The 22,775-nt window shown below is 41.2% G+C and overlaps 1 protein-coding gene across 2 annotated transcripts in view; it reads left to right on the forward strand.

The window, feature by feature from the left end:
• The first annotated feature begins 354 nt into the window (after positions 1-354).
• Positions 355-22,775, forward strand: part of nhsl2 (NHS-like 2) — a 166,966-nt gene continuing 144,545 nt past the window's right edge. The window contains exon 1 of one of the 2 annotated variants that reach the window (XM_074699116.1): positions 355-886. In XM_074699116.1, the coding sequence (XP_074555217.1) occupies positions 598-886 (289 nt within the window). In that variant the 5' untranslated portion in view covers positions 355-597. The remainder of the gene's footprint in view (positions 887-22,775) is intronic. The other variant, XM_074699115.1, reaches the window with a different exon arrangement.

The raw sequence follows: 22,775 nt of genomic DNA on the forward strand, positions 1-22,775 counted from the left end.
TATCTGTCATTGATTCATTACACATTTCCTTTAACTATATTATGAAATTGATGTAACAAGTCAAACCACGTGGAACATTTTTTAAACAGCACTTCATGTTGTTTCGCTCCATGCTTTATTCACAAGTGTTCATATTACTGACTCTGAAAAGGTTTGTCTGCATTTTGAAGCAGTAATGATATAACAAACCCAGAACATTAACCCAAATAATCGGGAGTCTTGAAGGATAAATGTGAAGCCAGCCCTTCTCTAACATGACATCACTGGATATCCTTTAAAAAGTTTATTGCAGACCCTTATTTTGAAAGGGTTACCGGATGCTATCGGTGGGTAAGTCTTTGGGTCTTGATTTAATTCCCCCAGCCGCTGAGTCTCTCCTCTCCTCTGCAGAAAAAAGAGAAAAGCTCACTCGCAGTCAAAAACAATGAGGACGCACGACGCGCAACTCGCTCCAAGCGTCTCCAACAGCCGCGGAGTTTTTCCTCCCGGGGGACCCGGAGCATGCGTCCGTGCGCCAGCCGCGGGGAGAGGGACCACAGGAATATAAGTTGACTGTGTGTGTGGAGTTTGTTATCTTTTATCGAGGGGAGAGGAACCATGCCTTTCTGCAAGCGGACCATACTTCCCAAAGATGTGTGCAAGCCCGACGGCAGGAGGCTGCAGCACACGCAGGCGGAGGTTTTCGGGGACCTGGTGGATGTTTGCAGCTTCACCCTGTGCTCGGTGCTCCGGCAGCTCTCGGATCTGTCCCGGCACTCGGTGGGCATCCTGCAGGAGCTGGAGGGGGAGCTGGTGTCTGTGTGCCAGAGGTCTGGAGCGCTGGAGGGCAGAGTGGTCCGGCTGCAGAGGCACGTCGCGGAGCTGGTCAGCAAACCTCCACCGAAAGGTAAGAAGCAGAGAGACACCTGGAGGAGAGGTGGGGCAGCTGGGCGGTCAGAGTGGGAAATCAGGACACACTCTGCTCTTCTAGAAGGATCTGTCTGAAAGTTGTGACTGTGTTTGGAGTGGGCTCAGGGTTTGCTGCTGGAGAGGTGTCCTGCTCCACTGACTGCTGGAAACATCAGAAATGTGCACACTGAGGCAGAAAGTGTTTCCATGGAGCTCACAGAAAGGGCTTGTGAGATGTTTATGGTTGTGGAGATCACGTGAGAGTCTGATAACTGATATAAAACAGATGTGAGCTCACTGTATGTCTGTAATGTCAGTGGAAGGTTCCCCCTGCTTTTGGTTTCCTGAGTGTGATCACTTTGGGCGTCTTCTTTAGGACTCCTGCTCTCTAAAGTGCAGGTTTACAGGGTGCTCCTGAAGGCAGCAGGTTGTGTGTGTGTGTGAGATGAATGTGTGTGGTCTCTTACCTGCCTCGTTTTGTCCCTGTCACCTCCTCAGCTGGTTGATCCTCTGCTCTGGTCCCAGAATCTGGTTTAGGACTTTTATGGCCTGCTCTTGGAGTCAAAGTGTCTGATTTTTTAAATGAAGCTCAGATGAAAGTGAAAACACATTTTGGTTTGAGTGCAGGTTTTGAAGTATGAAGACAGTTTTTTAGCTGAAGAAGTATTGTTTTAATCTCACTTTAACTCAAGCAGAAGTTTGTAACAGCCTTGTTGGTTTGGACACAGATCATAGATCACTGAGAATTCACTTTCCTCAGCTTGTGTCCAGATGTTCAACATTTAGAAATGATCACTTTTGGCATGTTAATCTGAGTTTTTAGGAAGGATTCAACCATAAAAAGGATTCCATGGAAGCCTGAATGAGACATTAGGGCTGAATGATGGAGTTTCAAAGTTTGCAAAACTCTACTTTAAGGGTTTCAACCAATCAGAATTGAGTACAGAAATAGCTGTTTAATAATTCATCACAATGGGTGAAGTGTCTTGAATACTACCAGGAAATAAGTTGAGATCTTCAGGAAAAAAAGACTCTGAATTCAAAATAACACAAAAATATATGAGTTGTTGAGGGATTTGCATAAGTTACTGAGTATTTGAACGATTCCCAAGAGTCACTAAAGCCGCGTTTCCACCAAGCAGTCCGGGTCGGTTCAGCACGGTTTGGGACGGTTTGGTACAGTGAAGCCTGATCCCATTTGTGTTTCCACAGCAAACTGTTCCTTCTTGTGGTAGGCGGTGTGTAAGCCGGATGCTGGAAGCCGGAAGCCGCAGCTGTTAAACAATAGTGTAACGCCTTAGCAGCTTACCCCGCCATTAAATCCAATGAAGAAGAAAAACGCGACACAGTAAACAAAGAGCACAGATGGAAGACATGCAGCATGTCATCTTCTCTGTGATTGTCATGTAACTCTTTGATACAAAGTGCAATCAAGCTTTGTTTCAGAGAAGTCTGTGTGCCACCAGGAGAAATACAGCAGTCGCTGTCGGGGTAAGTGACGATTCTTTTGACCAATCAACGGTCTGTAGTGTTGCTCCACCTTCCGAGAGTGGATCAGTTCAATCTGGCACCCATGCAGAAGGGTCCCAAAAAAGTAGGACGGCTCATCTCGGTTTTTAGGGACCCGTCACGGGATAAGTCAGTGGAAACGCTGCAAAATACGTGCCGTACCGAGACGAACCGAACCGGTCTGCTTGGTGGAAACACGGCTTAAAGTGATACTCTGGGATGGAAAAAGTTGGGTCCTATCACAAGGTTTAGGGCAGAAATTACCCCTACAGCAGTGTTTTTGTGCAGCAGAAGCCCAGGGACGCACGCACCAAAGACCCCCTCCCTGCTCCTCTGCCGGTTTCCTCTGCACTCAGACGGGGCCATATTTTACTTGACCAAAAACACAAATAAACGGACTCCCACCGAAAAAATCTAATATCAGTCTGCATTCACACTTTATTTAGAGAATTTTCAGCGTGTTACTTTCACACAAAAACACAGCTAAATAAGGCTCTAGTTCTCATTGTGTCGTAAAATGGCGCTACCTCCACTGCAGAGCCACAGCTGGCTACGAGATGCTCGCCACTTAGTGTATCAGTCCGCGCACGATGTGCCAGATATAAACAAATGCAGGTAGTCTGCCAGGACGAAGAGACACGATGAGAACTAGAGCCTTATTTAGCGGTGTTTTTGTTTGAAAGTAACGAGCTGAAAATTCTCTAAATAAAGCGTGAATGCAGACCGATATCAGATTTTTTTGGTGGGAGTCTGTTTATTTGTGTTTTTGGTCAAGTAAAATATGGCCCCATCTGAGTGCAGAGGAAACCGGCAGAGGAGCAGGGAGGGGGTGTTTGGTGCGTGCGTCCCTGGGCTTCTGCTGCACAAAATCACTGCTGTAGGGGTCATTTCTGCCCTAAACCTTGAGATAGGACCCAACTTGTTCCATCCCAGAGTATCACTTTAAGAGATTGGCACGAATCACTGAGCCATTGCCACAAGTGACTGAGGAATTGTCCCAAGTCACTTAGCAATTGCCATGAGTGGCAGAGGAACTGGCACGAGTCACTGAAGGACTGCCAGGAGTTGCTAGGCAATTGCCAAAAGCCACTGTGCAACTGGCGAGGGTCGTTAAGGGTATGGCACAAGTCACTACAGGATTGCCATGATTCTATGAGGAATTGACACAAATCACTTGGGAATGGCATGAGTCTATGAGGAATTGCCATAGGCAGCTGAGGAAATGCCATGAGTTGCTGAGTGATTGGGTATGGTATGAGTAGCTGATGGATTGCCATGAGTTGCTTAGCAATTGGCTCAGGTGGTTAAGAGCACAACTCACTGAGCAATTTGCAGGAGTCGTTGAGTGATCAGTGGCGTGGGCTGCGTTTGGCTCTGACTGTCACTCAAAGATCTTTCAAGATCTTGAGAATGTCTGCTTTGGGCTTCCGTAGAAAGTATATCTCTTTTTTCCATAAAGCAGAGTATTATGCTCAGAGTGTGTGTTTGAACATGCTGAGAAAAGTTCTTAAAGGTTGTCCTCTTTTTTTCCTGGACTCACATAGTCCGGTTATTGGTGTTAGTGGTCTCTCTAAGTGGTCTGCTAACTTTTTAACGGAGAGTAGAAACCATGGTTTGTTTCAGGTATGCTTGAATAGCTCTGGAGTTGTGACCTCTGAGTGTTTGAAGTTTTAATCCTGACACTAAGAAGTCCTGACCAGTGATGTGTCAGCCGTACCCTGGAGTTTGAATCCTGCTTTAATCACAGACATTTTTGTGTGTTGCTGTGACCTGAAGCAGACTTAGATCTGGGTTTTTTTTCTCTTTCCTTTATGTTTTCATTCCTAAAACTCTGGTACCCCACTCTCAGGTCTGTCCCTGAACGCCACCCTCCCTCCCTGTGTGGACACAGATGGAGGAGTGAAGCTGCGTCTGCCTCTCTTGGTGTTGATTATACTCATCCTCTCGGTGTCAAACAGTTTCTGTCTTAAATCAGAAGCGTGTGGTTTTAGCTGACTAGATGTTGGGCTCTGTGTTTGTGTCGGTGACAGGCGCGTGGCTTTTTGCGCTCAGGTCAACACAGAGGTGACGGATGAGTCATTGTTTTAGGCGTTCAGGGTGTCATTAAGGTGTCAGGACATCAGCCCAGAGTCTGAGAGTCAGGATATCAGCTCTCTGTGAGGCTCGATAAGAAAAAATCAGCCCCCCAAAAAGACTCAGTTTTGTGATGGATCTGTGTTTCTCTGTGTTTTGCTTTGATGTCTCTCTGTAGGTTCTTCACAGTTTGTATTTTGTAACTCTTTTTGGTCTCTTTTCCTTTTTTTTAAGTTGTGGTCTTTCTGTAGCTTTGTGGCTGTTTTGTGTTACTTTGTGGTTTCTTTTTGTCACTCTGTGGTTACTTTCTGTTTCCTTTTTGTAACTTTGATTCAATTTAGAGTTTCTTTGTATCTCCTTGTAGTTGTTTTGTGGTTCTTTGGTGTCCCTGCATCACTAAGTGGTTGTTTGAAGAAACTTTGTAGTGTCTTTGTAGTTTCTTTGTTTATTGTATCAGTTAGTGATTTTATTGTATCTCAATGTGGAAATTTCATTTTTTGAAAGTTTTTTTTGCACGTCTCTTTTTAGGGTCTGTAAACCTTCTAATGTGTATTTGAGTCACTTCTTCTGTTTACCTAAATTGCATTTTTGCATATTGTAGATTTATTGCAGCACTTTGTAGCTCTGTGTATCTTTTTGTAGCTATTTGAGGTTCTCTTTAGTTCTTTGCAACTCTTTGTACTTTTTTTAATCTCTTGAAGGTCTTTGAGGTTCTTTTACCCATTTTGTAGCTCTTTGCAGTCCTTTGGTTGCAGCTCTTTGTAGCTTTATGTAGCTCTTTGTAGTTCTTTGTAGTTCTTTTGTTGTAGCTCTCTGTAGCTCTTTGTTGTTTATTTTAGCTCTTTGTTGTTCATTGTAGCTCTTTGTAGCTCTCTGTAGCTCTTTGTAGCTCTCTGTAGCTCTTTGTTGTTTATTTTAGCTCTTTGTTGTTCATTGTAGCTCTTTGTAGCTCTCTGTAGCTCTTTGCAGCTCTCTGTAGCTCTTTTTAGCTCTCTGTAGCTCTTTGTAGCTCTCTGTAGCTCTTTTTAGCTCTCTGTAGCTCTTTGTAGCTCTCTGTAGCTCTCTGTAGCTCTTTTTAGCTCTCTGTAGCTCTTTGTAGCTCTCTGTAGCTCTCTGTAGCTCTTTTTAGCTCTCTGTAGCTCTTTGTAGCTCTCTGTAGCTCTCTGTAGCTCTTTTTAGCTCTCTGTAGCTCTTTGTAGCTCTCTGTAGCTCTTTGTAGCTCTCTGTAGCTCTTTGTAGCTCTCTGTAGCTCTTTGTAGCTCTCTTTAGCTCTTTGTAGTAGGGCTGAACAAATAATCGATTTTAAACTGACAATGCAATGTAACAGAATGTTCAAATCGCAAAGGCTGCAATAAAAAAAAGTTTCATGAACACAGACCTGAAGGAAGTACGGTAACTTTTTTTTGTCCTCCCTTAAAACCAGCAAAATTCAAAATGCTGTTTCTTCCGAAAAAAAAACCCTGTGGGCTACAAAGCTCCATCCAGTAGAATGATTGTGGCTGGCAGAGCCATACCCCTTAATCACTTTGTATTGTACGGTTTGTTACTCTTACTGACAACGGGAGGTCAGTAAATTTTTCCTCTGTTCCTTTTATTTTTTCATTTAGGAAATGCAAAAAAAGACTTGTTTATATGTCAACAGTATCTTTTGTCGTGTTAGTCATACTATAAAATGACTTATAACTTGTGTTAAGTGAACAATGCAGAAGATAAATATCCCCCCCCAAAATATCACATGCTAAATCCCAATAGCAATGTTGGTCTGAAAAAAAAAATGTTATTAGATTATTTTCCAAAATCGTTCAACCCTACTTTGTAGTTCTTCGGTTGCAGCTCTCTGTAGCTCTCTGTAACTCTTTCATTGTAGCTCTGTGAGGTAGGACTGAATGATTTTAGAAAATAATCTAATTGCAAGTTTTTGGAACAAAATTTAGATTTTTTTGGGGGGACATTTATCTTCTGCATTATTTACTAAAAACAAGTTATATATCTTTTATAGAATGACCAGCACACTTTTAACACAATTCTTCCCTGTAGGCCAGGCCTACATGTTATGAAGAAATGAATTGAACTGATGCATGAATTGATTTGAATAACATCTTTGTTCCACTATTACAGTCACAGTAGAATACTGAATGATTGATCTAACTTCAAGCCTTGTAGACGTGTAATATTTTTGCCAGAAAAACTAGCACATTGGCTAATACAAGGTACAATATTCCTTCCAGCTCTGTGTACATAAAGCCCCCCCCCCTCTTTTTTTTTTTGATTGCAGCCTTTGGGATTTGAAAATGGCGCTCCATTAAATTGCGATGTTGGCTTAAATTTGATTGATTCTTCTGATCTACTATAAGGATAATTTAAGCTCTTTTGTTTCAGCTCTCCATAACTCAACGGTGTCAGTGTCACCAGCATACATCGTCCTCCACCTGACCAAAGTTCCCATAGAGCAGCCCAGATGCATGATGGGACACTGGCATCCAGTTGTTCCTCTGCAAACTTTGCAGGAACTTATCTGGGATGGTTTTCTCTTGATTGGATCTTCAGAGTCCGTGAAATGGGTCTAGCAGGTCGGCTGTGAACGAGTTTACAGGGCTGCTAGCACTGTGTGTGTGTGCGTGTGTGTGTGTGTGTGAGAGTGTGGGTGCGTGAGAGAGAGTGTGGGTGTGTGTGTTTGTGAAGACGTACAATACGATAAGAGAAAGTCCCTCCAAACACAGACCAGATGTGAAGCTGGAGAGGCGAGTGGAGGAAAGATAAAACAAAATGCAGCGTGGCTTTTATTTTACTTTAACAGAGAATCCCACCCTGTGTGTGTGTGTGTGTGTCTATGCATGTGTGTGTGTGGGTTCTAGCTGTATCACTAACATGTGGGCAGAAACACACGGCTAACGGATCAATAGAGCCAGGCCTGGGCCTTCATCTCTCATCATCATCATCATGGTTTCTCTCTCTGGCCTCCTACCTCCTGAGCTGAGACATGAAAACATTCATCCTCTTTTCCCCTGAAGAATAATGAGACATAAAGATTTTGGGTTTTGGTTCCTCTGATGCAGAGAGCTCTGTGGTGTCTGTTTCCTCTCTGCAGTGAGCGTTAGTTTAAAGTGAAAGCTGCATCAAGCTGTCTGTAGGCATATTTCTGACCCTCACATCGACCTGTTTTTGAATATTAAAACTGAAAACTCTGATGGATCCACTGGTATGCCTGTGTCAGAGTATCATAGTGTATTTTGAGTTGATCAGGAAATGCTCATCTCACTGCTCTGTATCAGGGTCTCTGCTGTAGCTCATGTGTTAAATATTATCTCTACACTTGTTTGAATGGTACCTCTACAAACGTGCCCCCTCATCGTGTGAATCTTTATATTTAATAATATTGTATCATATTTTATCATTTCCCATCACACTGTATCATAATTAATCACATTAGGGCCCATCACATTGTGCTATAACCATTACTTATCAAATCATATGGCATCATAGCGTATTGAATTGTATTGAATCATAACTAATCAGTTAACAGTTATGGTTGTGCATGCATTTTGGCAACAGAAGTGCTGCAGAGTTAAGCTACATGAGGGTGTTAACCACTAAAAACATACTTTTTATCTAAATATCACCAGTTTGACAGATGGTTAACGATCAATAAGTGGACAGACAGTCAATGGACAGATGTTTTAAGTGGAGAAATCCAGCAAGGAGTTTGAACACACAAGTCCCTCGATGTTTATGACTGTATTATCTGTGGAGACTTACAGACTGAGAAATGTAAAGACATGAAGTTGTGCCAATAAATCAGAAACCCTGAGTCTGAAACCTGGGTTATAATCAAGGAACCAGAAAACTACGTCCAGACAGAGAACTGAACCAAATCTATCAGAATATTCATGGTTTGTATTTTAAGATTACTAAAAGGACTGGTTCATAGTTTGGTAACATACTGTAGTTTCATTTTGAACATAAAATCCTCTCGCTTAATTTGTATGTTCATTTTTATTTACCCTCCATAGTGAGTCCATGTTTGGTCAGAACCTCAGCGCAAAATCAGCTTTTTCATTAAATTCACAAAGTAAAAACTGGATTTAGAATATCAGCAGTTAATAATATTTCTTTGTGGTCAAACCAGGGCCCGTATGCATGTTCAGTCATTAAACAAACGAAACCATTAGTTCTAATGTTCTGTTATGGAACGGCCCATTTCGCCGCGGCATTAGCTTCATGCACAACTGCAAATAATCAGCCAGTTGACCAATTACGCCATGAAAAAGATTCAGGTTACATTTATGCAGATTACGTTACAATTAAGGGGAACCTCCTGGAAAACCCATCAAACAAAGTAAAACTGCGCATGTCTACCACTCATAAACAGTGATACACCTGGCGATCGGTGTGACTGAAGGGAGATCAAGAGAAATGTTCTTCAGTGGAAGAAACAGAGATACAATAACAAGAAGACACAAACAGCTGTTATCAGAGAGTGAATCAGGTAAACAAAGAGAAAGAGAAAGTTTGGTGATCTTGAACAGAGTAAATGTGTGTGGTGTTTCTGAGCCCTCAATAATAAAATCAGTAATATGAAAGCTACTTTGTGAAACACGCGCTGCAGCAAGGCCCCGGCACCTTGATGAATAAGTCTTAAAGCAGTTTCTGAACTCCAGCATTTCACCACACACATCTTGGAAGGATCCAGACGTTTCAAAGCAAAGAGACAATCAAACTTGCAAAACTGACGGTAGCGAGCCTCACAGGTTTGAGACTTTGATTGTATCCCTTATCTCATCTGTTCACTGAGAAAATGTTGTCTTCTTAATCTAAAGTTGCTGTATGGCTGCACATTGCCACCTTTCCAAAGGATTGTCCACTGTCTTTGAATATTTAATCTCAAATGGTAATGCATTGTGCAATGTCTGCCTTTAAACAATTAAAAGGCGCCGTAATCCTGTCATAACAGCCTGTAATGATGGGATATATCTCCATTAAATGCAATGCTCTTTCTTAAACCTGGCTCATGCATACCCCTAATCATTTTTTTTCACCAGATAGTGCAAACGGTCCGTTTTCCCTGTTAATGGCTTGTCACACATACATCCCAGGTTACCTGACGTTGGATAAAGAAGACACAGTTAATAACACAGCTGCAGACATCACTGGTGTTTCAGTGTAAAGTGTGACCCTGTTAACCGGTGACTCTCAGCCAACAATCACAGACACGTTCCTCTGAGAGTCTCCAGTTAGCACGGTCACTCTTTGCTCCAAAACACCTGTAGCTCTGTAACGCTCAGAACTGGATAGAAGTTGACTCCATGGTGTAGTATCATTTCTGACAGCTAACCACAGAACAACCAGACATTTTTTATGCTGCTTACAGCTTTGATTTAATGTTTAAAGAACGAGAACTCGTCTGAATGAATGGAGCTAAACACGGCTTCTGTTGCCAAAATGTGCACATATTTTCAATGACATCAACAGTAAATTGGTCGATACTCTTTAGGGTTATATTGTATCATACAATGCTGCAGCATACCTGATTGTACCTTAATATGTTGTATTGAATCATATTGTATCTGTAACCTTACATGTAAAAAGGAGCTTTATCAGAGTTATTGGATTAGAGCGAGAGGCCAAAACCCTTTAAAATGTGTCACAATGAGAAGAATCTCATCTCCGCTCTCATTGTGGAAGTTTGCTCCTCACATCCAACATCTGCTGACATTCCCCCTCTCCACCTGCCAACAACACTGAAACTCGGCCAGAGTTACATAAGGCTACTCTGAAACACACACGAACACACTGAAAATACACTGATACACACTGAAAACACACTGGAAGCACATGTTCCAGGCTGATGAGGGGATTTTTCCACCCAGTGCTGGAGTCAGATGTCCTGACCCGCTTCCAGAGTCCTCCACTGGGTGAAGCTCTGGAGGGATGTGAGCTGGTTTCCTTCACTGGGGGTGGGTGGAGGTGAAGAGCTAGGCTGATACTGAGGAAGAGGATGCTCAAGGTTTTCTTTGGGGTGTTGATAGCATGGGAGTCGGAGCGTGTGTAGAAGTTATGTCTCGGAGGGGGCTGAACATCAGGAGTTTGTCTTCTGCAGATTATTTTACACTGGATGTGTTTCCTGCTGTGGGCTGCTGCTGACCCTGTGTGAGCTGAGTATCGAAAAAATATAGGCAGAAACATTCAAAGTTTTTGAAGCACTTTTTTTCAGACCATACTTTATTTTTGCTAGTTTTAGATTTCTGCAAAAGTTTGTTTTAGTTTCTTTCCTCTTAGATTTAAAAGTCAGAGGTCCAAACTGTGAGCACATCCTGAGAAATCTGGGTTGCACTGAATAACTGCAGGTGTTTTCTGCAGCTGTTGAAAGCATAGACTGCATTAGTAGTGGACAGTGTGGCTCCGCAATTTACCATTGTACGGTTTTGAAGCCAAAATTCCCCTGTCACAGGTGCAGACATTAAAGCGGTTGTGCAGCCAGAGTCTGCGCAGTAGAAACTGTGAGGGATTCTGGGAGAATCTGAGTGGAGCTGGGTGACAACAATAACATTTTTTTTTTTCTTTTAAGAGTCTAATCACTTCTTGACTTAACCTCCCGACATATTTTACAATCCCCGAAAAAAACACAGAAGAACGTCAGCTGTCAATCATCGCTAGATGTGATGTAAAACCTTGTTTTTAACCTCTAATAACTAATGAAAACAAACTTTTCAGAAAAAAGAAGACTTGAACACAAGGCAGCAAAATTATATTTTCAATAACAATCGTGAGAAACATTTCTATGAGGAGTATTAATTTTTTTAAGTTTGACCACAGCCCATCTAGAATGAGTGGCGAGACAGATTTTTTGACTTATACTGCAGCCAGCCACCAGGGGGAGCAGTTTTTGTGGGGATCTCACTTCGAGCTGAGCAAGATGATGTCCATTTTTTTGTACAGTCTTTGGTTGACAGAAACACACTGAAGAAGTGAATCAAACATTCAGTTTAAGCAGACTTCATGTTCCACATCGTTCCTTTGCATCTTTATTTTCAGGTAAAGTCCTGCTCACCCTGTCAAGTTTCCAGTCTGCATAACAACCTGCTCCCTGTCCAACATCTCTGACAAGTTTATCTTTTCTAAGTGATTCAAAGGGAACCCTGACCTGAATGACCAATGGACATTGTTTGGTAAACATTTGCATCAGCTTTAAAATCTCTTTACTAAAAGTTCCAATAAACTAAATCGGTTCGAAGGCCACCATTGTTGTTTAGTTGCAATGCATTCTGGGTAATGATGTCAAAAAGGTGCATCCCTCTGTGTTGTGGCTGCAGTCCTGTCGCCGTATAGTGGGTCTTTGGCACAATGTCTTGCCTTCAGCCTTCTTAGTTTGAACCCGAGTCCACGGACAGAGAGAATAACACTAACTGTGTCCCTGAAACAGCTACAGACAAATCCTTATGAACACCAGGAGCTGAAGAGCCGCCATCACTGTGGTTACAGCCATTCCAGAGAAACAAAATCTACTTTATCTTCACAGTCAAGACAATAAAGGTACAAAATTACATACATAATTAAAATCTAGTTAAAAATTCAGAATGAGAAGTGTTTGAATTCATAAAATTGTAAATGTGATGTCCTAGTTTTTTTTTAATTTGCAAAAGTTCCAATTTTTGGGGGGGAAATTTACAAAAAATCAATTTGCAAAAGTTGCAAAAAGTTGCAAAAATTTTGAAATTTCAAAAACTTGCAAAAATTTCACCAAATTGCTAGAATGTAGAAAATTGAAAAATATTCAAAAAAATTTATAAAATGTTGAAAATGGCAATATATAAAAAGAACGAAAGAAGAAAATTTCCAAAAATTTCCAAAATAGTTATCAATGAAGAACTTTTGTAAAAATGTTCAAAAAATATTATGTAATAAATTCACAACGATAAAAAAATAATTGTCAAAAAATTTGCATAAATTAAAAAAAAAGAAATTTAACAAACTTTAAAAGAAGTTCTAAACTTTGAAATATTACTTTAATTTGATAACATACATTGATAATAATTTGCAACCATAATATTTTGTTGTTTGCTAATGTTTTGCCATATACCAGGCATGTATATTAAGCCGGCATGTTGGCAGTCAAAAGAATCCATCCTCACATAATTAAAATCTGTATTTTCTTCCAAGTTTTTCTTTTTGTAGATGTAGTTATCTTCCCAGGGCTGTAAAACTTGAGGTTAGTCACAGGTGCATGGAAAGTTGGTGGGCTGTTGATGTTGTAAGAGGTGAAGTAGAGCTGTGGCAGGCTTTATTGACAGACGTGATGAATACAGACATGTGTTTCACAAAATGATAATGCATGATTTTATTTCTTGTTAATGTTTTTAATCACCAACACCCTCTTTAAGAAAAATGACAAATCTTTATTTCAACGGTATTGTTTAGAAGTTACAAGGAGCCACTAAAGGAGTCAAACAGCTGCAGATTGCAGACCCTTGCTCTAGAAGGTGAAGATCAAAGTAGATATGCATGGATGGATTGGCTGGCGGATCATTCGGCCAGCCAATTTCCTTCATTTTGGGGGATTGGTGATCGGCCCATTCTTACATATGAAACTGATCTTATATAACTTATATACCAGGTCTGACAGCCTTTATTGCTTTTTGCTCTCAGACCTAAAACTCAGGTCACTTTATTGGTTGTTGAAGTTAAAACATTAAGATTTCATTGTTTCACAGGTATTGTTCAATGATTTTCAATAACATAAGATTGAAACATTGAAGGTATATGCTGTCAATTATAAAAATAAAAAATAAAAATCGGTATTGGCCCAAATTGGTATCGGCAGGTCACGCTTTTTAAAGATCTGTGAATGGTGATCGGCCAGAAAATTGTGATCAGTGCACCCTTAGTTTTAAGGTTTTCAAAGTATTTTGGACATTTCTCGTGTCACTACCAGTGAATTTTAGTAGAACAAGGAAATAGCAACTTATTAAAGCCAACAAGTTCACACACTCAGGGCTCCCTTTAAAAATATGCAGATTGGATTTATTTCTCTGGATTTAACTAAACAGATTATTCAAAATAAATCATTCTCCTGCTGTGTGTCAGAGCAGCGTGGGGAAGTTTCTGCGAGCTGATTCACTGCCTGTAGGAAGAATGGTGGAGGAGGAGGAGGAGGAAGAGTGAATGTTTTGACCCTAAAAAGATGAGGAGTTCACGACCTGAACGTGTGATCAGAAACCTGTAGGATTATCTCCAAAATAAAAGCGTCCAGAGCGCATCCTCTCCCAGGTTATAACCTGGATTTCTGTTTTTAGACGGAGGTAAGAGGAAGAGTGTTGGTGGATGAAGAGGTAGTAAGGAAAATAATAAGAGAAGGGGAATTTCAGAGGGGGCCAACAGGGAGGGATAGCGAGTCATGTGGCTGATGTGGACCCGTGGGAACGGGGGAGGGAGAGGAGGGTGGCTGGAAAGAAGGAGAGAAAGAGGGAAGTTAAAGCCTCTTTCTCAACCGCTCATCAGACGTTTGATTTTCATAACACCATTTGGAAGAAAACCAGAGAGAAACTCCCAACATTTACTCTGAGGCTTTTCAGCGGCCTGTGGAAGAAATGAACAAGGATCCATCAAAACCTAAACTGACTATTTTTCTGCAGGGATAACTTTTCTTTTCAGTTGAAAAAACATGAATATATAAAGTGTTAAACTAAATGAGACTTAAAGCTGGGTGGATCTTAGCTTTGGTCTCAGGAAAACATGTTGATGTCACGTTTCCTTGCCTCATCACATTCTGCTGTTTCTGATAGGAGTAAGTTGTGTAATCCTGTGGTCACTTCTCATAAAGTCAGCGAAAAAACAGGATCACCATCTGTAAGAGTATGTGTGTGTGTGTGTGTGTGTAATTGTGTGTAATTGTGTGAGTGAATATTTGAGTGAGTACAGATAGAAGTGTGTTTTCAAGGTCAGTGAGTAGAAGTTCTGAAATTCATGTTTCTGTTGGAGCTCTGAGTGTTTTTACTGTTGTGTGTGTGTGTGTGTGTGTGTGTGTGTGTGTGTGTGTGTGTGTGTGTGTGTGTGTGTGTGTGTGTGTGTGTGTAAAGCTGTGTGTAATTGTGCGCCTGCACATTCTCAGTTTTCTGTGTAAGTGGGTCTGATTAAGTTGGAGTTTGGGATTAGGTGGAGGTGGAGCCGTGGGCCCCTTTGGTGGTTCCTGTGGTCAACATGTGGCCATTAATGAGAGAGAAAGAGAGAAGGAACTTTCCCCCTCCCACTCCAGAAAATGAAAGTGTGTTCAGGTGGAAAAAAAAAGGTTTGGTGCTCTAATAACTTCCTGTCTTGGCATAACGCCCGCTCCTTCCCTTTACCCAGATACACAAGTTTTATTACTATACTTGTGAGCCCTCTATTCAAACACTATACAGCTTCCTGACCTGACCTTAAAATGTATTTATTCAAAAATCTGATTCTAAAGCAAGAATCCTGAAAAAAATGTAAAATTCTGACTTTAATTTTTCAGGCTTTTGAATTTTATTTCCCTCAAAATTATGAAAAAATGTCTTTTTTGTGTTTTTTATACACTTGATTTGATACTTTATTGGTCGCAGGTAGAGTCTCCAAGATTTTCCTAAAAATGTCAACTTTTACAGGAAAAATCATGCTCTATCCTCTCCTCTGGGCCTCTGTATATGTGTATCAGTGTCTGTGTCTGCTTCAACCCCCTCCTCTGCCTGTGTGCTGATGTTTAGGTTGTATTGGGATGTTTCTGGCCAGAGAGAAAGTGTGGTTACATCAGCCAATTACAGTGTGCCCAGTGGGCAAGTGGCTTTGTGTTGATTAGCAAGTGGAAGAAGCTACTAGGAGAAAACAATGTGAGTTCTGCTGATCAGGTATGTGTCAAATACCTGTGGTTGGCTTGTGCCAACATGATAGGTCAGGTGCACGGCTCTAGAGTCTCCCATGTAGAAACGTGATGCTACAGGTGGTTGCTGGGCTGGTGAGTGTGTTCACATAGTCAGGGTTGGAGGCTGTGGGTGTGTGCTGCCGCTGACACTGATCCAAAGAGGAGGAGCCCAGTTTGAATGTTGTGGTTATGAACAAGTAATGAGAACTCATGCAGACTGTCATTTTAAATGATTTATTGTAGTCATCTTAATCCTCTTCTGCTAACATCAAACCATTCATAAAGTTATTAAAATATTTGCACAATGTCATTTTTGACTTCCTTTTTTCTCCGTCATGTGTTTTGCAAATTTTCAACTCTTCATGTGACACTTCATCCTCACTCAGTCTTCAGTCAACGGTTCCCATTATATGAGATATACAAGAATATAAACACAGATATTTCTTGTTGCTACCTGCACACATTGAGTTGTTTTGTGTCTGAAACTGAGAGCTTAAATGCGTTTATCAATTTAGTTTTTTATTAAAAGCTTTCTGCAAAGTTACAATCCAAATTTTAACCCCCGTTCTTCAGAGGTCATAAATTTAAAGTCCCTATTATGATAGATGTACAAGAGCACACTTACACACTCTTTCTTTTTCACTGCTCTGAATTAATTTTACATTAAAGTTTCTCACATTAACATACTTCTTAAAGTTTGTTTTTGCGTCACAGTTTTTGCACAGTAATGGGTCAATTTGGGACTTAAATCCTCTAAAGGTCATTGAGTCTCTGGTCCCCACTTTGATAGATACACAAGAACAAACACACTCTCTTTTAATCTTCTTAAAGGCACAGGACTCTCCTCTTTTTATTTTTCTGCGTCTCCACCAGCCGACTGCAGGCTTTTTTCGGAGGGTTACCATAGAAACAACCCGTGTAGCAAGAGTACTGTAGTCCATGAAATACGACCAACACGTCCTGTGTGTGTGTGTGTGTGTGTGTGTGTGTGTGTGTGTGTGTGTGTGTGTGTGTGTGTGTGTGTGTGTGTGTGTGTGTGTGCGTGCGTGTGTGTGTGTGTGTGTGTGCGTGTGTGTGTGCGTGTGTGTGTGTGTGTGTGTGTGTGTGTGTGTGTGTGATGTCTCACAGTTCCTGAGTCCCCTGTTGTCCTGCTCACCTGCTGTTGACATGTGTTATTTTCTTTTTCCAATATACGGACCGATTCGTCAAACGGTGTGAGACACTCACACACAGATGCACACAGGCTTGTGCCTTCCTGTGAGTCAGATCTAATTTTTGCTGATCTCATCCTTTGTGTGTAAATGATTATTTTAATTCTGCAGGAAGATGTAATTAAAGTCACTTCCTGTCCAGATTTTTTCTGATGAGGTGAAGTCGTGGAGAGATCCACACGTCAGACCAGATCCACAAAAACCTCCAATTTCTGCAACTCAGAGAAACAACAAATGCAACACGAGTCCAGGAGATTGAGTAACAGCAGTGATATAATGCAGGAAGAGGCCCAGTGTGTGTGTGTGTGTGTGTGTGTGTGTGTGTGTGTGTGTGTGTGTGTGTGTGTGTGTGTGTGTGTGTGTGTGTGTGTGTGTGTGAGTGTGTGTGTGATAAAATACAGTACATGTGCTGAGCAGCACTCTCTCCTCTGGGTCCAACAAGTTTCCTGCGAGCGTGTGAGTGTGAGAGTTTCCAGTTTTTCGTTTATCAAGCTTTCAGCGCTCCTTTTCCTTTTTTCGGACACACACACACACTTACACACACACCCTGTCTACATCTCTGCAGTTGCTTTAATGTGGACAGTTCGTGTAAGGAAGCAGATTCCTGTGGTAGTGGAGGAACAGAGAGTGCGTGGGGGAGGAGGAACAGTCTGTTGGAGGTGTGGATGGTGTGTTAAAGCGTGTGTATGGAGGTTCACTGTTCAGAGAGCAGGTGTAGAGTCTGTGATGGCAACAGGTGAGACTGAGCGCAGATACCATGATAGTTATGAACTCGGTAAACTTTGTAAAACAGATGAAATCACACAGAAACAGCTGAATCTGACGTCCCGTGGCATCACCGTCCGCATCCATGTTGATCTCTGTCACTGAGAGTTCATCACTTTGGTTTTTAGAATGAAAATGTCACTACTAAAGCAAAAATGAGCCTTTTTTTTTACGTGTAACACTCACATTTTTATCTTTGCTTCCTTTATGTTGTGAGGATGTAAAAACACACTTGTCTAAGAATGCGTTGTGATTACTGATACTTTAACCTGTGATTAAATATTCATATATTTTAACTCTTAATTATGTTTTTTTTTTGTTAAAATAAATATTCATAATCTATGTCAGTTGGAAGTACAGTACGTCTTCCACACCTCCACTGCAGTAGATGGTGCTGAAGAGCTACTCCGCTGTATGTTGCCAGGACTCCCTCGAAAACAAGATGCTGCATCTTAAGGGACTATCCTTTAATCATTTAAATAAAGTAAATAAATAAACTTTATAATAATATAATCTCAATGTATATCCAAAATATGTTATTCCTTAACTTGATGATGTGGGTTTTGATGCTGTAAACATCAATGTTTTCTCTCTTGTCTTGGGTCAGTTGGTTTAAAATCATTATAAGTTTAACTTTTATAGTGTAGTAGACTGATAAAATTATGTTCATAGTCAGTTTTTGTGCAATGTTAGATTTTTTATGAGTAACATTGGTTACACCAAGTGACATTTATAAGTTTCACCAACTGACTATGTCTCTTACCTGATAATGTTTTTGCAGCATCACTTTAATGTCACAGAAGTTTAAGTGACAAACTTGATGCACTTTATGTTTTAAAGTTAAGTATGTATGAAACACTGCATCTGACTAATTTATTTCAAACACAAAAAAATAGAAAAGTGGTTTTCAATAAATTAGTTAACTGTGTGGAATATCGCAATATATCAATATTGTGATATCATGATAGTATCATATCAGGACTCAAGTATCATGATGCATATCGTGAGGGTCTTGCCAATACTTGCCCCTAGAAAACAGTAGGGGTGTGAGAAAAAAATGGATTCACATAGGTATTGGGATTTTTTGTTTTATGATATTACACTCAGGATTCTTTGTCAAAAAACGTTTTTTTCAGAGTTGAAATCCTTTATTAGAGTCTTTGGTTATAAGCTTGGTTGGAAAAAAGGTTATCTCTTTTCTCCAGCAGAAGGGAAAAAAAATTCTCTGACTAACATGATGTGCATTTTTTTTTTCATGGTCTGATGTTACAAAAGCAAACTTAACATTGCAGAAGTCAGAAATATCAAAGAATTGGCACCCCAAAAATCGTAGAAGTATTCAATCAAATCACAAACAAAAGATATCGTCCATAGAAAGAGAAAGAAGAAGAATGAAAATTCTTTTTTTTATGATATGTGAAAAATTCCTCTCATTAAAATGTTTTTCATGTCAGTGGATATGGATGTTTATCAGGATATAAATCAAATAACTATTTTGTCAAGCTTAAATGCCCAGTCACTCAAAAGTGAGTTGTGAAGACGTCAGAAGGTTACACTACTTTAGAGAAATAAAACAGGAACGTCTACTTACTTTGTTATTTGTGGGTTCTCTACAGAGAGCGCAGGAGATGAACGTTCATTACGCATGGGTGGAGACCTGTAACCTGACACGCCAGACGAACAGTTTCATATATTCGCCACGGGATTATTTCACAAGTCCATCTGGGTAGCAGCTCTTCCGATTTGTTTTCAGAGGCGGGACTTTAAAAAAAATCTGCAGCTGGTGATTGGACGACCGTTCTGATTAACACACTCACCATGGACCAATCCACATCAAGCCACGGTATGACGTAGCTTATGTGAGCCGATGCTTCTAAGAAACAATAGATGAACAACTACTGAATCACAAGAAACAGCTGTGAAAAAGGCGTTAGACCACAGCTTCCGTTTTTATAAATTTAACTTAAGAATCAAAGGAACGCTGACAAGTACGAAAGTCTGCTGATGTCACGTCTGCTCCCACAGCTCCCGCCTCTCTTCCCTGATTGGGCCGGTCAGAATTTAGCCGAGTGAATTTGTTGGTCAATGGAGCCTGGCAAGATGGACCTGCAGGAGTTCAGAAACTGAATAAGGCAGGTCCGTGTGCTCTGCAAGGTTAGGAGACCAGTGCAGCCGGCAAAAACACAAAACTCCATTTAAAAATTCCAATCAATCGGACTGGGTTGATTCGCACACGGAAGATTCTCTCTCTCGTTTTTCATTGCACCTTTTATTGCCCAGCCCTAGGCCCAGCTCTAGTTCCAGGTGGAGTGTACACCAACTGTCAGTGTTAATAAAAGACATGATCGAAGCGCAGAGGATGCAGTTTAGGCCGCACCCCATGAGCTTCGCCCTCAGGTGGGTGGCCCAGGTTCCAGTCCAGCCTGTGGCCTATTCCCTGCATGTCACCCCCAACTCTTGCTCCCTTTCCTACTCTATCCACTGTCTTCTCTACTTTCATTGAAGGCTTGACTTCTACATGTGTGTGGGCTGGTATCTGTATCAGTGAGCTGTTAGCTGTTAGCTCGAGGTAATTTGATCTCATATCGTAGTCTAACGGGCTTGAGTGAATTGAGCGAGTTAACCCCCTGGATCATGTGTGTGTGAGTGTGCACAGCAGCTCTTTCTCAGTGTGTGTGTGTTTGTGTGTACACAGTGTTTGTCTCTGGGCTGTAACACACAAAAGGCTGGCTGTCAACACCAACACGCTTGCTGCTGGCCAAGGCGTGCTGTAATGCTGCACACAATCACTTCCAGATGACGCATAGAGAGGAGTGTGTGTGTGTGTGTGTGTGTGTGTGTGTGTGTGTGTGTGTGTGTGTGTGTGTGTGTGTGTGTGTGTGTGTGTGTGTGTGTGTGTGTGTGTGTACAGGGCGGTTATGGTGATGGTGGGCTCAAGGGGGTGGGGCTATGACTTCAGTATGGAGGGAGTTACCTGAGGAAGAAGAGAGTGTGAGGGGCTACAGAGGAGATGTGCGGTTGTGATGAGTTCACGCTGAAAAATCTGATCAAGATTCAAATTGTTTTGGCGTGTGAGCTGATTTACTGCGTCTGTTAAACACACACATGTCTGACTAAGTGTTGAACTATTTAGAGGCACAGAAGAGCTGCACAACTCCCCAGGGGAGCTTTAATTTCTTCTGCACAGCAAACCAAATCAGCGTCATTTACCTTTAAGAGAGTGTTGGCAGAGAGCTCTGGAGGAGAGGAGGAACAACAGCAGAACACACAGTCCTGACACACAACACATGGACCTGGACACCCCGATGAGTCCACACTTTGTGTGTGTGTGTGTGTGTGTATGTGTGTGTGTGTGATCATACCTCCTGCTACCTTCCCACTGCCTGGCAGACACAAGGCTCTGCAGTTTGGACACACACTGGAGCCACAGTGTGTGTTTGTGTTTGTAAACAGTGTGTGTTGACACCTTGTTGTTGGTTTGTGTCATTGTTGAGTCATTTTTCCGGATAAATCTGTGTTTGACTTCATTATTCAGGAGAATGCTGCATGGCTGTGACTCCCTCTTCTGTTTTTTATGCAAACAGTGAAAATCTGTGCGAGTGAACAATGAATAAAATCAAAACTTCTTTGGTTTTAGATTGTGCACAGGCAGAAACGCTGCAGAGTGTTTCCTAAATGTCTGTTTTATGAGCACTGCTTGGTTTTATTGGTGTGGCTCTGCAGCTCAAGAGTCCAAATAATAAAGTGTGTGTTTGTGTGTGTGTGTGTGTTAGTGCATGTCCTCTACGTGCCCTATGATTTCATCAGTGCCCTGTGTGGATCGGGCTCTCTGCCCCGTCACATCTCTGCTCTCTAACTGCTGCTGATAACACTGAGGGGAAAATGTAATTAACTCCCATTAAAGATGCTTTCCTTCATGCACAGCGCTCTGAGCTGATAACTGTGAGAAGACACACAGTTTAAAGGACATTAGTGATTATTTTCAGGATGAGTTTCATTGCTTTATTTGAATTTATGAATGCTGCTGAAAATCCTGCAGACAGATGCTGCTCTGTGAGACTTTGATGTAAGTTTAGCAGTAATGTACTGTGTCAGTTTAGCAGGATGATACATCCTGGGAATATGAACACTTCCCCATATTCCCAACGGTAAGATACTCCTGATTACAGTAACTTGCAGTTTACAAAAAGAATCATGGGAAATTTGTAAAAGGTGTGGCATTTTTTCAGCCACAGTTGAGGAGCAGTAGCAGTTTCTTATAATTCAAAGATTCATTTAGCAGATGCTTTTACAACACTGAGCATCTGAGGGTTCAGTGCCTTGCTCAAGGGTATCTTGGCAGTGCTCAGGAAATTATATTAACACCTCTCCAGCTATCTGCTTAATTTCCATAAGTTCCATAAGTCTTCCTCCATGTTGGGACTTGAACCAGCAACTCTCCAGCCACCACGCTAAGTCACAGTGGACTGAGCTACTGCTGCCCCATATAGGCTGAGATTTGTGCCACTGCAAACTAAATCTGATTTAGAGTATTCAAAATTAATAAAAGCACAAGCTGAAGTTTTAAAACTGAATTTATTCACTTTGGTGTTGTTTCATCACCAAAAAGTCTCTCCTAGATATATATCTGATCATACCACAAACTTTAAAATAAGATTATCAGCGACAAGGTAGGTCACTCATAAATTGCTACTTCTACTCTTCCTGATCGGGGCAGGACTGGATTGATTTACAGTGTATAAGTCTCTGTGACTTTATGAATTATTTTGTAGTGATGGTGGACACTGGAGCCTAACTGTGAGACAGAAAAAGGACAGAAGAGCAGAATATAAACAGGCAAGAGATAGAGCACAAGCTAAAGGCTAAAGGCTAAAAGATGAGCTAAAGACTAAAAAAGGGGCTGATCTGTTTGTGCTAGTGTCCATACCAACCCACAGTCAGCAGTTATTCTGCAGTGGTCTGTTCAAACTTGAGAGTCTATCAATAAAATGAAGAGTGAGGTTACGTTAGCTCTGCTTGGTGAGGCTGGAGTTGGTAGATGAGCTCTGGTAGGACAGAACCAGGATTCACTAACATTACACATTACAGACAGGTCTCAGAGCACCGGGCTGTGAGTAAAGCTAAATATACACAGCTACTAAACTAGGTCTGCTGGCTTTGTTAAGTAACGTCTTCACCACAGTGTGTGAGACTCCAGGCCAAAAGGTGGCGCTGCAGTCCACTTCCCATTGATAGTCTTTCTCACAGTCCCTTTATCTTTAAAAATTCTAAGTTCAACTTCAGTCCACACAGTTTAGATTTAGTCTGACAAGTAAAAGTCAAAAACTATTTTCTGAACACAGTTATATTTCAGGTCATGCTTTGTGAATTCAGTGTAATAATTGATATTAGGGTATCAGGGATATAATTTTCCCTCTAAGAATACAGTAAAATTATGGTAAATTACAGGTGAATGA

The sequence above is a fragment of the Halichoeres trimaculatus genome, unplaced genomic scaffold (genome assembly GCF_033239565.1).
Source record: "Halichoeres trimaculatus isolate MK-OKI-2021-1 unplaced genomic scaffold, fHalTri1.1 fHalTri1_scaffold_22, whole genome shotgun sequence".
NCBI lineage: Eukaryota > Metazoa > Chordata > Actinopteri > Labriformes > Labridae > Halichoeres > Halichoeres trimaculatus.